Source organism: Biomphalaria glabrata, chromosome 9 (assembly GCF_947242115.1).
Source record: "Biomphalaria glabrata chromosome 9, xgBioGlab47.1, whole genome shotgun sequence".
Lineage (NCBI taxonomy): Eukaryota > Metazoa > Mollusca > Gastropoda > Planorbidae > Biomphalaria > Biomphalaria glabrata.
In genome coordinates this window covers 7,694,558-7,708,307 of record NC_074719.1, presented here as the reverse complement: position 1 = coordinate 7,708,307, position 13,750 = coordinate 7,694,558, and the positions used below count along the sequence as shown (strand labels likewise).

Here is a 13,750-nt window from a genome sequence, read left to right as displayed (position 1 = left end):
CTCATTTTGTGTTTCTTTATTTCAACATTATCAACCACGAGGAAAAATTACTTTCATCATGACACTATACTAGTATAAAAGAATTTAAGAACCATCCCGACATCTAATAATGATGAAATCAAACATTTGCTAATCTTATTTTTAATTATATTCATTCCTTATGCTTAATCCTTAATCCCTAAATAATATGGCCTGACTTCGAGTCCGAATGTTTCAAGACAAGGGCAGTAGTTCAGCACTCCATAAGCTTGTTATTGCCGGAAGTGGTAATGAATATAAGCACCCCACTACCTATACATTTATCCAATTGCATGCGTTACTACTACGCTCTGACCAACTCTTGGCCTACAGGTGCGGCTTAGATAGTGGATCAGGTAGAACTGTTATCACTGACAAGAAAAAAGGGAGAAAGGCGAGCAACTGGCCCACAATCCAGTAAGCTTCTGTCAGGGCGGGCTCGTTAGTCTCAGCTAGATACATAAGAAAAGGCTTCAGGCGTCAACCTTTAAGGTAAATTCAGGAGACGGTAACACTTGGGCAGCTGGCAGCACCCTTGGCTACACCCTGGCTGAGCCTGTGATGCGCTGTATTTGCACCTGCCTTTCTTGGGATACATCAACCTCATGGAGGGGAGGGGGGTCACTGTGTTGAAGAAATCTTTCCGACCATAGCTAATGCCCTCACAATTTTCATCCTTTTTATGCGAGATGATCCTTAGTCGATTTGCGACTGAAAGAGGACAGAGCTTTGATTATTATTATTATAGCTTTTATATAGCGATATTTATAGCATGCTCAGAGCGCTTTGGTCCAATCTGATTTGTGGACCGGTGGGGGGAAGGAGTATCTAGAGTTGGTTTTCCGTGCTGTCTTAAGGCGCTCAGTAAACACAACTCTGCCCGAGTCGGGTGTCGAACCTCGAGCCCCCTTCTAGGTATCCAAGTCAAGCCAAGTTCAAGAGCACTTAGCCTCTCGACCACGCTTCCCCTTTGATCGCCATTCCAACGCGAAATATTGACTTAAGTGCTATAAAGCGCTAAGCTTCTGAACTGGGGTTCCCGGGTTCAAATCCTGGTAAATACTAGTAAAAGTAAAGGCGGTTGGCCATTGTGCTGGCCACACCATCGTTAACCGTTGGCCACAGAAGCAAATGACCTTTAAAATCATTTGCTCTATAGACAGCAAGGTCTGAAAGAGGAACCTCCCCCCCCCCCTTTTTTAGGTGTTAAAAAAAACTGAAACGTTATGATGGACCCAGCCCCTCATATTGATGAAATAATTAAGAAATCAGACAAATCGTAACACATGTACCGGAAGCTCAAAATTGGAACCAGTGAAATCTGCCCATGTGGAGTATCACCAGAGAATGCTGACCACGTCCTCCAAAACTGCTCTCTTTACCAAGAGGCCCGTATAAGACATTGGCCACAAATCACCCCAATAGAAAGAAAACTATATGGAGAGCTCCCTGATTTGGAAACCACTGCACAGTTCATCTCATGTATTGGTCTAGTCATCTGAACACTCAAACATAACAATGAGAACGATGAAGAAGAAGAAGACAAATCGTTGAAACAAAACTGAAATACTTGTGACTTTTGTTAGGCCAATATTCAATATGCTTCCTCAGTTTGGGAACCCTCAACACAAGAATGCACAAATAGACTACAACGAACGCAAAGCAGAGTGGTGAATATTAACAAGTGACGAAAGTGACACCATTGACACCAGTGACACCAGTGACACCATTAGTGAAATCGCTAAACTTTGAAACAGCTGGAACAGAAGACTAAAAGTAAAGTAGCAATAATACATAAAGCAGACAATAAAGTAGCAATAATACATAAAGCAGACAATAAAGTAGCAATAATACATAAAACAGACAATAAAGTAGCAATAATACATAAAGCAGACAATAAAGTAGCAATAATACATAAAGCAGACAATAAAGTAGCAATAATACATAAAGCAGACAATAAAGTAGCAATAATACATAAAGCAGACAATAAAGTAGCAATAATACATAAAGCAGACAATAAAGTAGCAATAATACATAAAGCAGACAATAAAGTAGCAATAATAGGCCTACATAAAACAGAAAGAAAGTAGCGATTATACATAAAACAGAAAAAAAGTAGCAATCTATACTATAAAGTAGAATGTGAGGTGTATGTATGTTACTTATAGACATCAAAACCGCTTGACCAATCTTGATAAAACTTGGCAGGAATGTTTCTTGGGTACCAACTTAGACCTTAGTGTATGTATTGTAGCACTAAAACAAACTTAAGACCCTAAAAAAAAATAAAGTTGTCCGACTCTATTACAGCTATAGTATTTATGGATTTAGGCCATGTCTAAATGTTGACATGAGAAAAGATCGAAAGGATTTAGACCTAGATCTAATTTTAAGAAATACACTTTGCGCAGATAGTTTTTTTACTTTGACACATGAAAATACAAAAGAAGATCCATTGATTTCATTATATAATAAAATTAACCTTCAATTTTGTGTTTCAAAAGCATTTTTTACATAAATTAGTTCCTTATATATGTGACTACAGATTTCCTGACGAACATTCTTTCATTAGACAATACCGTAATGAATCGCGAACTAAAAATTAATTCGTTTAATTGTTTACTTTATAATCCCATCCCTAGATCTAAAACTCTAATTCAACTCTAAGATGATAAAACTTCTCTTCGCACAGATAAATTTATACTTTAACACATGAACATACTGATTATAGTCCATTCATTTCATATTTTGATCAAATAAACATTCAAATTTGGTTTTCTAAAGCATTTTTAAGAGACTACATTCGTTTACGAAAGCTGCGAAGCCGAGTTGAGATTGGCCTAGATCTATATTCATTCATGAATCGCGTACTAAAAATTATTTCGTTTAATTGTTCTTTTTATAATCCCATTCATTTAACAAAGCTATCGCTCTTTTCGTTTTTAATAGATATGAATGTATCGGCTTCGGATAAACCCATTTTCGCAAACCTAATTTTATTTTCGTAGCGAAAGAGGAAAAACTTGAAAGGATCATTAGCTAAGTTTAACATACATCTTAATCCAATCCACTAGATTAGTAAACACAAACTTAGACCCGCAGGCCGCGGGTAATGTCAGGCTAGTAATACATAAAACAAAAAGTAAAGTAGCAGTAATACATAGAACCCTGAACACTAAAACCTAAAAAAAAAAAAGGTTACAAAGTCAGTTTGTGTGGAAACACAAACTCAAAATCGGCCCCCGAAGTGGTCCACCTAGAGTCTTCACCAGGATTCCAATACGGGACTTCCGGTTCCAAGTGTTTTAGCCCTCAGCCACAGCATCTGATTCATTTAGAGTACACTTATAATTTTTAAAATAATAATTATTAACCTTATCCATACATTCAAAATTAATAACATGTTACATTATAATAAAGAGAAACTAAAAAAGATTTATTCTTCTAACAAAATTAGATAAATTGGCAACACGAAAAAAAAAATCTTTAACTTCTTTTAGCTAAAATTGTGTACAGATGACAAGACTTTCCCTTCGCAAATAAAAATTAATGTCTCCATTGTCATTTGTCATACAAACAAACTAGAGTTAACTAGACATTGATCTAGCTAGATCTAGACCTAGTTTTATATCTAAATCTAGATTCAAGATCTAAGTCTAAGCCTAGATCTAGAAATAGATCTAAGTCTGTAAGTCTAGATCTAGAAATAGATCTCAGTCTCTTAAGTCTAGATTTAGAGTTAGATCTAAGTCTAGATATCTAGACTAGAACTCGTATTATAAATATGTAGATCTGTCCTCTATTTATTGTAATTTAGATTGTTGTCAAATGTATAGCCTATTGAGGATGTGTGAAAACTGCGCGGTATAAAAGTAGTGTTTTTTTTTTCTTGTAACTTACAATAGAAACGACGTTCGTATTAAAATTCTTTAAAAAAAAACACATTTAAATCAGTATTCTATTTCAAATGGAAAATGTATTTTATAATGATCCATTAATACTTTTTCAATCGTGACCTTAGATGCATTTTTTTTTGTACCAATGCGCGAATCTATGAATGAAGCATGATTTATTAATGAAGAAGCTTGTGAAATTTTTAATAAGAATTACTTCCCCTGAAGTTTTTCACTGAAAAGTGGTGAAATTTTTTTGAAAAATCTGCTTACATAATTTTAAAAATTAGATTGTTCACTTTCGGAAAAGAAAAAAAGTAGCCGTTGTATCAGAACTTTGAATGATCTAAAATATCATTATGTACGATTTTCATTTTCTCTTCTAGTTTCTGAGATCTAAATGGGACGGACGGACAGACGGACAGACAGGCCGCATAAATAGCGACTAATAATAATAATAATAAAGTCTAATAGCGTCTTTTCCCCTATCGGGGGCCGCTAAAAAGTAATACAGAAAGAGACAAAGGTAAAAACACATTACTTATTCCATTTGTTGGGGCGAGTTCCAATTAGTGTCTCTTTTTCCCCAGTGCCATAAGATCATAGAAATGAGTAAACAAGATTGACACATAGATACGCGAAGGACGACGTTGTCTTAACGAAAAACTTAATACATTTTATAATTAACATAATAAGATAAGAAGCTAGTCTCTAAAGGTCTCTAATTAACATGGTCTCTAGATGAACACACAATGGAGATTATAATCTTATTCTTGAAGGGAACGTTTGACCCTCATAGGAAGATCAAGTAAAGACTGGCTTCACAGCGCCAGGTTATTCCGTTTAAAGAGACGCCAAGAGGATTGTGTAATCAATACAATACATTACTATTTTGGGTGAGTCGCTTCAAGAATTATGTCACACATATATACGCATTTTAACAGCGTAGCGTCAGTCGAAGTTATGCATTATCTAACACATGCAAGCATTTATACAGCTTCATTTAGTGATAGCCATGCATTATGTGTGTTTAATTACTCTCTCTCTCTCTCTCCCTCGATTCACAGCTGCGGTCACATGAAGAAATCGACACTAGCAGCTGGGAAAAAGTGGCACTGGATAGATCCATATGGAGAGCGAGCATAAAGGGAGGGTCGTGAATGGCAGATGCCAAACACAACAGTAGTAGAAGGAAGGGTGAAAATGCAACGGAGCCTGGTAGTGGTGGTAGTCACATAAGCCCAACCTGTTTAATTACTGACTACGTAGAAATAAATAATGATCTTTGAAAACTTTTGTTTCCTATAAGCTATGCTGGTGCATAGAATATTTCAAACATTTATAGTATCTCTATATACACACTTAAGGAACACAGTGGGGAATATATTTTTCATGAGTTTAATGTCTTTGAACTCAATTTACCTAAACAAGTAATTAAAGCAGTAATGAAACAAGAAAAACAAAAAAATACTTAAAAACAAACAAACAAAGCTTATACCAAGTGTAATTGGATCAGTTTGGATCAGTCCTGTAATTATATGTGCAATAGATCTAGACCAACAACAATACATCTGTGCGATTAGAAATATTATTACCGATTTTATTTTGTTAAGCTTCATGCTTTTAGCTCTCTCAGTGCGCTATGAACCTATCAATTGTCTGGACCTGTTGGGAAAGGGGAGAAGAAAGGGGGGGGGGGTGTATCTGTGTGAATTTACCGTGATCGCTTTTTAAATGCATGTAGAAAAAAAAATTGCACGCCTTGAATTTGAACTCAAGGCTCAAGCCTTCTTAAAAGGGAGGTAAGGGGCTAATTCAACTTATACAAATATATCAGTCATATACTATTTCTTTCCCTTGTTCGATACCAAACAAAGTAATTTAATGGTTAAACTTTTAAAAATTGATTATTGTTTTGTCAGGTACAAGAAATAATTGTGCAAAATTTCTAGTTGATTGGAGATTGGGTGTGGGAGAAATCACGTGCACCAACGATTTGCCAGACAGACAGAGCTGATAAAAGCTTTGTAAAAAAAAATTAAAAAAAAAAAGGTAATTTAGTAATTAACAAATCCACATAAACCATAAATCAGTTATACAAATTATATGGATATTATAATAATTTGACTGACGAATAATGTACTATGATAACATCAGAAGTACACCGAAAATACTAATGATCTATAACTACTTACCAATGAACAAGGGGACTCTGATAGTTGCATATGTTAACCCTTAAAAGACCTTTCTGGATTGTTCTTATGTTACGTTACGTACTTCAAAGAAGATAACAACGTCTTACGCATGTCACGTGTCAATCTAGTCATGCATGTTAGTCAATGACTTAAACTCTGCTAAGTTGTTGGTTTTTCCTGGCTGACTCAGGCAACCCATTCCATTCTCTAATGGAACTACGGAAGAAGGAGCGCTTATACGAATTCGTTCTAGCGTATGGAATAAGAAATATGCCTCTATCTTTGTGTCTAAGTATTTCATTGGGTTTTGTTTTTTTTATATGTAAATTAATTTGTATATATTTCTTGACCCTTAATGATAGAAGTTTATCTAAACAACAATAACCAGAAATATTTAAAATTTGGATCTAAGGAATCAAAAGAAATACAAATTTATCTAAGGAACAAAATAAAATACTTTAAACTGTATCTATAACTTTATCTTATAGAAATTCAAATAAAATGCAACTACAAACAAATGTTAAGAACTTTTTTGTTAAACTTTTGAGAAATTATACAATATAATTATAAATATAATACAATATAATATTTAAAAGACAATATAGTTTTCAATTCTGTTATTGTATTTTCTAAGACTATTGATTATTTAAAAAAATGTACTGTTTAGTCTGTACCATATGTTCTGTACATACATTTTAATCCTTCATTTAGAAAATAACAAAAATAATTTCCATTATATGATGTTTCAGTTATAGTAATAGTTGTTGAATGTCTTAACCTGTTTTCTTTGCAACATCCCTTAATTCAAGTCATAAATATCCAAGTGAACCTCCGACTTCTCGCATGACTTCCTTTGTTTTACTATTTTTTCTTCCTTCTTGGGGCTCTCCATGGATTTGTTACTTTGGCTCTTGTCGTCAATCTCCGTGGCCTTGTTACTTTGGCTCTTGTCGTCAATCTCCGTGGCTTTGTTACTTTGGCTCTTGTCGTCAATCTCCATGGCTTTGTTACTTTGGCTCTTGTCGTCACTCTTCTCGGCATTGTTACCTTTGTTCTTTCTCTCAATTTCCTTGGCAAGTTTACATAACTCGTACTTCAAATCTTTAAGAGTTACGTTTTCTTGGATCTGCTTCGAGCTCATGATCTTCCGCATCTGTTCTTTCTTCATGGCCATGTAGAATCTGTTCTCAACGAGGCGATAGTCGCCAACAGCACTGCGGCCAACAGCTTTGTCGTAAACAGTGTTATAAAAGAACACGACGCCGTCAAAGAACAGAGACACCGAAGACCTCTGAAGCAGCGTCATCAGCTTCTGTTCCACATGCGAGGCGCTGCTGGTGCGGGTCATCATGGCGATGAGAGAGTTGAGAAGGATTAAGTAAGTCACGATGATGAAGATTATATAAATCACTGCTACCAGCCTCTGAGTTTCCAGGTCCACGTCCCGAAGCAAGTCCAAATCTTTCAATCCCAGCATGTAACCAAACATTGTTAAAGTGGTGTTCTCAAACGTATTAAACTCCTCCACGCTGTCATGTCCCGTCAGAATGATGTACATCGCAAACGTAAAAGCTGTGAATTCTATACAAATGATTAACCCGAAACGAACCAAATCTCCTAAAATAATGGTGTGAAAGATGACGGTGTAATAGGAAAACATTTTAAACCCACGTAGGAAGAAGAAAAAGAACCAAGATCCACATAGAAGATTTATAACGAACACGTCGTTGCTGTCCTTATGATTGACATATAACAAGAAGTCGATAATAAGACCAACAGAAAACAATATCAGACACACTGTGTATAAGAAATTATTATGGCGTTTTATCCGCCAGAAACCTTTTCTGAAAATTGACCGCCTAAAAAGTCTTGTCAAAAGAAGAAATAGTCCATAAACCATGAGAATCCACGGAACCACGTAAGCGTACAATTCTTGAATGGCGCAATCAGTTTTCGTATTCATACACTTTTGGGTATGGACTATATATTTTCGGTAATATGCTGATGTTGTCAGTAGTATTATTGCAATCAGATGCAGCACTATAAAGGCTTTGTATAGTTTTTTGCAATTCTTCCACCGTTTAGTGATGACAAGTTTGATGATCTGAATGTCAATCAACTGCTGAACCTGAGTGAACTTTAATGTACTCATCATTTCAACCACTGATTGAGGCTGAATGAAATAGGAGCGGAGTCTCTGGAAACACGTTACTGATTTTGTTTCGTGGCTGTGTTGAAAAGAATAGGACTTTTCTTCCTCTTTTTTAGAATACAAGCTTTGCGTTTCCGGGTCAATTTCTGTGATATCGTAGTATGTAGAATCTAGACTTCCGCTTAAAGGTAAATTGAAACAAAATACTTTCTTCATTTTTAACATTGTCTTGACGAGGTCGAAAAGTCCCTTTTTGACTGCTAGCTTCAGTGGAGTCAGTTTCATATTGTTCTCTTTGAACCATAGTTTGTGAAGACTCTCGTGTTCTCCTTGTAGAATTTTAAATCCTCGGTCATGAAGATGTTTCAGCATTGCAATAACTTTCGGGATGTTGCTGGTATCCAGTGCTGCGTAGCGAATTAAGGAATGAACCACAGTGTCCCCCTTTCTGTTGACTTCATCCAATGGAGCGCGGTATCCTAGTAGAAGATCGACCAAATCTTTATCCAGAGACAGTACTGCTACCGAGAGAACAGTCTCTCCCAACATTATAGTCTTTTTGAACTTTGACCCCCTGGCTTTAGCAGATAATACATCCCTCTCGTTTTTAGTGGAATTCAAAATAGCTTCAGATAATTTAATTTTGCCCCGAGAGAGCGTGATGTGCAACGCGGTTTGCCCCTCGTAACGGCCTGTTCTGGGAATGTTGATCAGGTCTGGGCAACAGGTCATCAGCATTTTGATGACTTCATCATCGTCGTTATAAAGAGCTGCAGCGTGGAGAAGCGTGTCGTGGCTATCTTCGTTGTAGTCTCTCCCTTTTCTGAGACGGTCCGCGATATTCACTCTGTCCTTGTATTTTTCCTTAAACTTTTTGAGCTCAGAGAGACCTGCTCTGTTCTGGCAATTTTTTGAAGGTTCTTTGGTTTGCTTCACCTTAACACGTTTTATAGCATCCAATATCTCTTGAACTTCTGCGTCGTTTGGGGTCTCAACCTTAGTGTCCTCCTGTTCAGAAGCAATGCGCCAACCGAAGCATTTCCATCGGGTGGTCATGTTTAGTCTATTCAAATGTTTCTCTACTTCTCAGCACTAGTTTTACATTTGACTCACGGGGACATTTGAGAAAAATGTTTTTCTGTCACCAAATCAGATGTGCAGGAAAGATTGAGAGCGTTCTGAAAAAGAAAAACAGTACAAGAAATGGTCTCAATATTCTTCAATACTAAAAAAGAAATGGTCCCAATATTCCTCAATACTAAAAAAGAAATGGTCTCAATATTCTTCAATACTAAAAAAGAAATAGTCCCAATATTCCTCAATACTAAAAAAGAAATGGTCTCAATATTCTTCAATACTAAAAAAGAAATGGTCCCAATATTCTTCAATACTAAAAAAGAAATGGTCCCAATATTCTTCAATACTAAAAAAGAAATGGTCTCAATATTCTTCAATACTAAAAAAGAAATGGTCTCAATATTCTTCAATACTAAAAAAGAAATGGTCCCAATATTCTTCAATACTAAAAAAGAAATGGTCTCAATATTCTTCAATGCTAAAAAAGAAATGGTCCCAATATTCCTCAATACTAAAAAAGAAATGGTCCCAATATTCTTCAATACTAAAAAAGAAATGGTCTCAATATTCTTCAATACTAAAAAAGAAATGGTCTCAATATTCCTCAATACTAAAAAAGAAATGGTCCCAATATTCCTCAATACTAAAAAAGAAATGGTCCCAATATTCTTCAATACTAAAAAAGAAATGGTCCCAATATTCTTCAATACTAAAAAAGAAATGGTCCCAATATTCTTCAATACTAAAAAAGAAATGGTCTCAATATTCTTCAATACTAAAAAAGAAATGGTCCCAATATTCCTCAATACTAAAAAAGAAATGGTCCCAATATTCTTCAATACTAAAAAAGAAATGGTCCCAATATTCTTCAATACTAAAAAAGAAATGGTCTCAATATTCCTCAATACTAAAAAAGAAATGGTCCCAATATTCTTCAATGCTAAAAAAGAAATGGTCTCAATATTCTTCAATACTAAAAAAGAAATGGTCTCAATATTCCTCAATACTAAAAAAGAAATGGTCCCAATATTCTTCAATACTAAAAAAGAAATGGTCCCAATATTCTTCAATACTAAAAAAGAAATGGTCCCAATATTCTTCAATACTAAAAAAGAAATGGTCTCAATATTCTTCAATACTAAAAAAGAAATGGTCCCAATATTCCTCAATACTAAAAAAGAAATGGTCCCAATATTCTTCAATACTAAAAAAGAAATGGTCCCAATATTCTTCAATACTAAAAAAGAAATGGTCTCAATATTCTTCAATACTAAAAAAGAAATGGTCCCAATATTCTTCAATGCTAAAAAAGAAATGGTCTCAATATTCTTCAATACTAAAAAAGAAATGGTCTCAATATTCCTCAATACTAAAAAAGAAATGGTCCCAATATTCTTCAATACTAAAAAAGAAATGGTCCCAATATTCTTCAATACTATAATAGTAAAGTCCCCCTTTCAAAACTTCTTGTCAATAGTGCAGATGATGTAAAGGCCATCAGTTTCTGAGGCCTATGGTTAACGAGGGTGTCATGTGGCCAGCACAACGAACAACCGCCTTGACTTTTCCCCAACTAATGTCAGGAAGCTGCCCAAAAAATCAAAAATTAAAAATCACAGTCTTCACCAGGATTTGACACATGGATCCCAGGGTCGGAAAACAAGCGCTTTACCACTCGGCCACCGCACCTCCTTATTCTATACTGGCTAACACATTAAAACCTATGTGTATATATTTTGGACTTTCGCTCTCTCTCTCTCTATCTCTGTCTCTCTCTCTCACTACAGAAACATTAATAATTATAATAATGCTTGTCTTCGAGTCTGAAGATTAGTTAGGAAGGCACACCCAGGGCAACCATTGTCCGCAGGTGGTCGATTTCATGGCAACTCTTCAGTTCTATATGTGTTTTCAAGTAGATGTCATCACTAATACCATATGTAATGTAAATTCTTGTGTCAGATTGCATCAGACAACTCCAATTAGCCATCAAGAGTGCTATGAAAGTGACGGACAAAGACATACAAAAGAGCGAATTCCATTTTTCAAAAGCAAGTACTAACTCGGATCTTTTCCAGACACTACATTGAGCCAGAAATAATGGCCGACAATATACGAATTATATAGAGTTTAACCGCCATCTTATCTAAAGCTTTAATTGATAAGGATTGTAACTGGACCATGGTCATGAAAGCGCATCTTTCGTCAGGCTCTGTGAGTACATCTCCAGACCGTGGTCTTCCCTTCGTCAGACTCGTGAACAGATATCGTTAGACAGCGGGGTCTTTAACGCGACAACATCATTGGGTCAAAGGGATCGATCCTTTGCGGCCTTATTATGCATTATAGATAGACTGCGCAAGCGGGCCGTAGCCAAATAGGAGATTTGGCAGATGCCGCATTAGGCAGAAACCATTTAATGGCAAATTGTTAGGCTAAAGCTAACCAAGGTCTATGTATTTGGAAGCTATGTTATAGAAAGCTATTACAGCGTGCTCAACTGTTCGACACGTAGGATTGAAATATTCCCTTATGAAAATGGTTTCAGCACGTCTCTCTTAAACAGAAAGTCAGACCTAAATGAAACCCAAACCTCACATGTATACAAGGAAATCCTTTTTTCGATACCTAGGTTTAATGCTACATCAAACTCTGTGCACAAAGAAAAAATATAATCGTGCACATAGAAAAAATATAATCGTACACATAGAAAAATAATATAATCGTGCACATAGAAAAAAATATAATCGTGCAAATAGAAAATAAAATCGTGCACATAGAAAATATAATCGTACACATAGAAAATAGAATCGTGCAAATAGAAAATAAAATCGTGCACATAGAAAATATAATCGTGCACATAAAAATATAATCGTGCACATAAAAAATATAATCGTGCACATAGAAAATAGAATCGTGCACATAGAAAATAGAATCGTGCACATAGAAAATAAGATTGAGTTCATCTTCAACCACAAAGAAAGAACTTCACATATAAATACAAACTCGAATTCATACAATTTATAAAATGGCAATCACAAATGTTTAAATTTTGTTTTTAAAAAAATGAAAATCTTAGAAATACAAAATGCAAAACGTGGCCATTATACACACAACTTGTTTGTAAATAGTCTGATTTATAGAGGCTGAACTAACTTACCAATTCAGTTTACAATGCTAATGACTTTTGCACTATTTTGAATGCACGAGATGTTATGCAGATTAGTGTCACATTAAAATTAAAGAGGTTAACAAAGTGAGTCAAACCGACTTCGTCTCTGTCACTCTCTGTCTCTCTGGCCCTAGGTTTCTCTGGCCCTAGGTTTCTGTCACAGTGTGTGATCTCATTGAAATTGTGTTTACGTTTAAGAAACTATGGATACTCCAACCACAAAATAAATCAATTCGATACTTGTTCAATCTTGATTTTAAAACGATTACACTATTGTCACAGAAAAAAATGCTATTGTATATCTAGAGAGCAGATATTTAGATTGGCTTTGAAATGTTTAGAAAAGGACCTTCTATTGAATCAGCGATATTAGCTTGAAGAACATTTCTGTACTTTTCCCTTTATGGGTGGTTTGTGTGGAGAGAACAAGTTGGAGACTGGAAGTTGGATGGATATTTCAAAAACGGCTCTGACGATTTTCCTAGAAATTAAATTGTTTGCCATATTTTGGGGAACATATTACAAGCGATAAGCTGCGAAGTGGAAACTCAACGTTTTTGTTCTATGCCTAACAAGCCCTATATATTTGTTCCAATTTCCTTAAAGCTATTGAACTTGTCCATGCTTGCTATAAAGCCTACAAGTGAATGAATAGGTGCGTATTATAGCTTACATGCATAGATTTTTTTCCCATTGAAATTCTGAAATGAAAATAAAAAAAAAACATTCATCCATGATCCCTCTTCTCTTAGGAATAAAATTAAAAAAATTTCCACATGAATGAAGACTGTTCATTATTTCCTCGGAAAATGCCATTGAATATGTAAAGCAAGGCCAATATATTGTTCAACATTTTTAAATCTAATTAAGTCATAGTTGTTTTTTTAAGTCACACTAGTCAGAGCAGTGGTTCTCATCCTATGGTGCAAGACGTACTGATGACGACCTGACGTGGTTATGATGAAGCGGCTGAGACATTTTTTTGGTGCAATAGCTAATTCAAAATCTTCAAATATTGAGACAAACATCCATACAAAAGTTAAAAAGATTCTAAAAATAAAAAATCACCCTTTTGGTCAGGATTTTTTTATTTTACCATCACAAAAGAGATACAAGACACCGATAGCAAAGAAACAGACACAAACACTCTTTTGTTCCCCTAGCAATCAAATCAATAAATAGAAACAATCTGATATAAACTTTGTCACATGAAAACTATGTATGAGTCTGGTGTGAATGTACA

General features: G+C 35.2%; 1 protein-coding gene across 1 annotated transcript; it reads right to left on the bottom strand.

Moving 5' to 3' along the window:
- Positions 1-5,293: 5,293 nt before the first annotated feature.
- LOC106074147 (transient receptor potential cation channel subfamily V member 6-like) lies at positions 5,294-12,943 on the bottom strand. Its single transcript, XM_013234877.2, has 2 exons — positions 12,496-12,943; positions 5,294-9,436 (listed from the first exon to the last, which is right to left on the bottom strand). Exon 2 carries the CDS (start codon positions 9,312-9,314, stop codon positions 6,906-6,908), a length of 2,409 nt encoding a protein of 802 aa, XP_013090331.2. The 5' UTR covers positions 9,315-9,436; positions 12,496-12,943; the 3' UTR covers positions 5,294-6,905.
- Positions 12,944-13,750: the final 807 nt, after the last annotated feature.

What these genes read in the sequence shown, in the direction of transcription:
- LOC106074147 (XM_013234877.2), bottom strand. Translation starts at nt 9,314, where the DNA reads ATGACCACCCGATGGAAATGCTTCGGTTGGCGCATTGCTTCTGAACAG.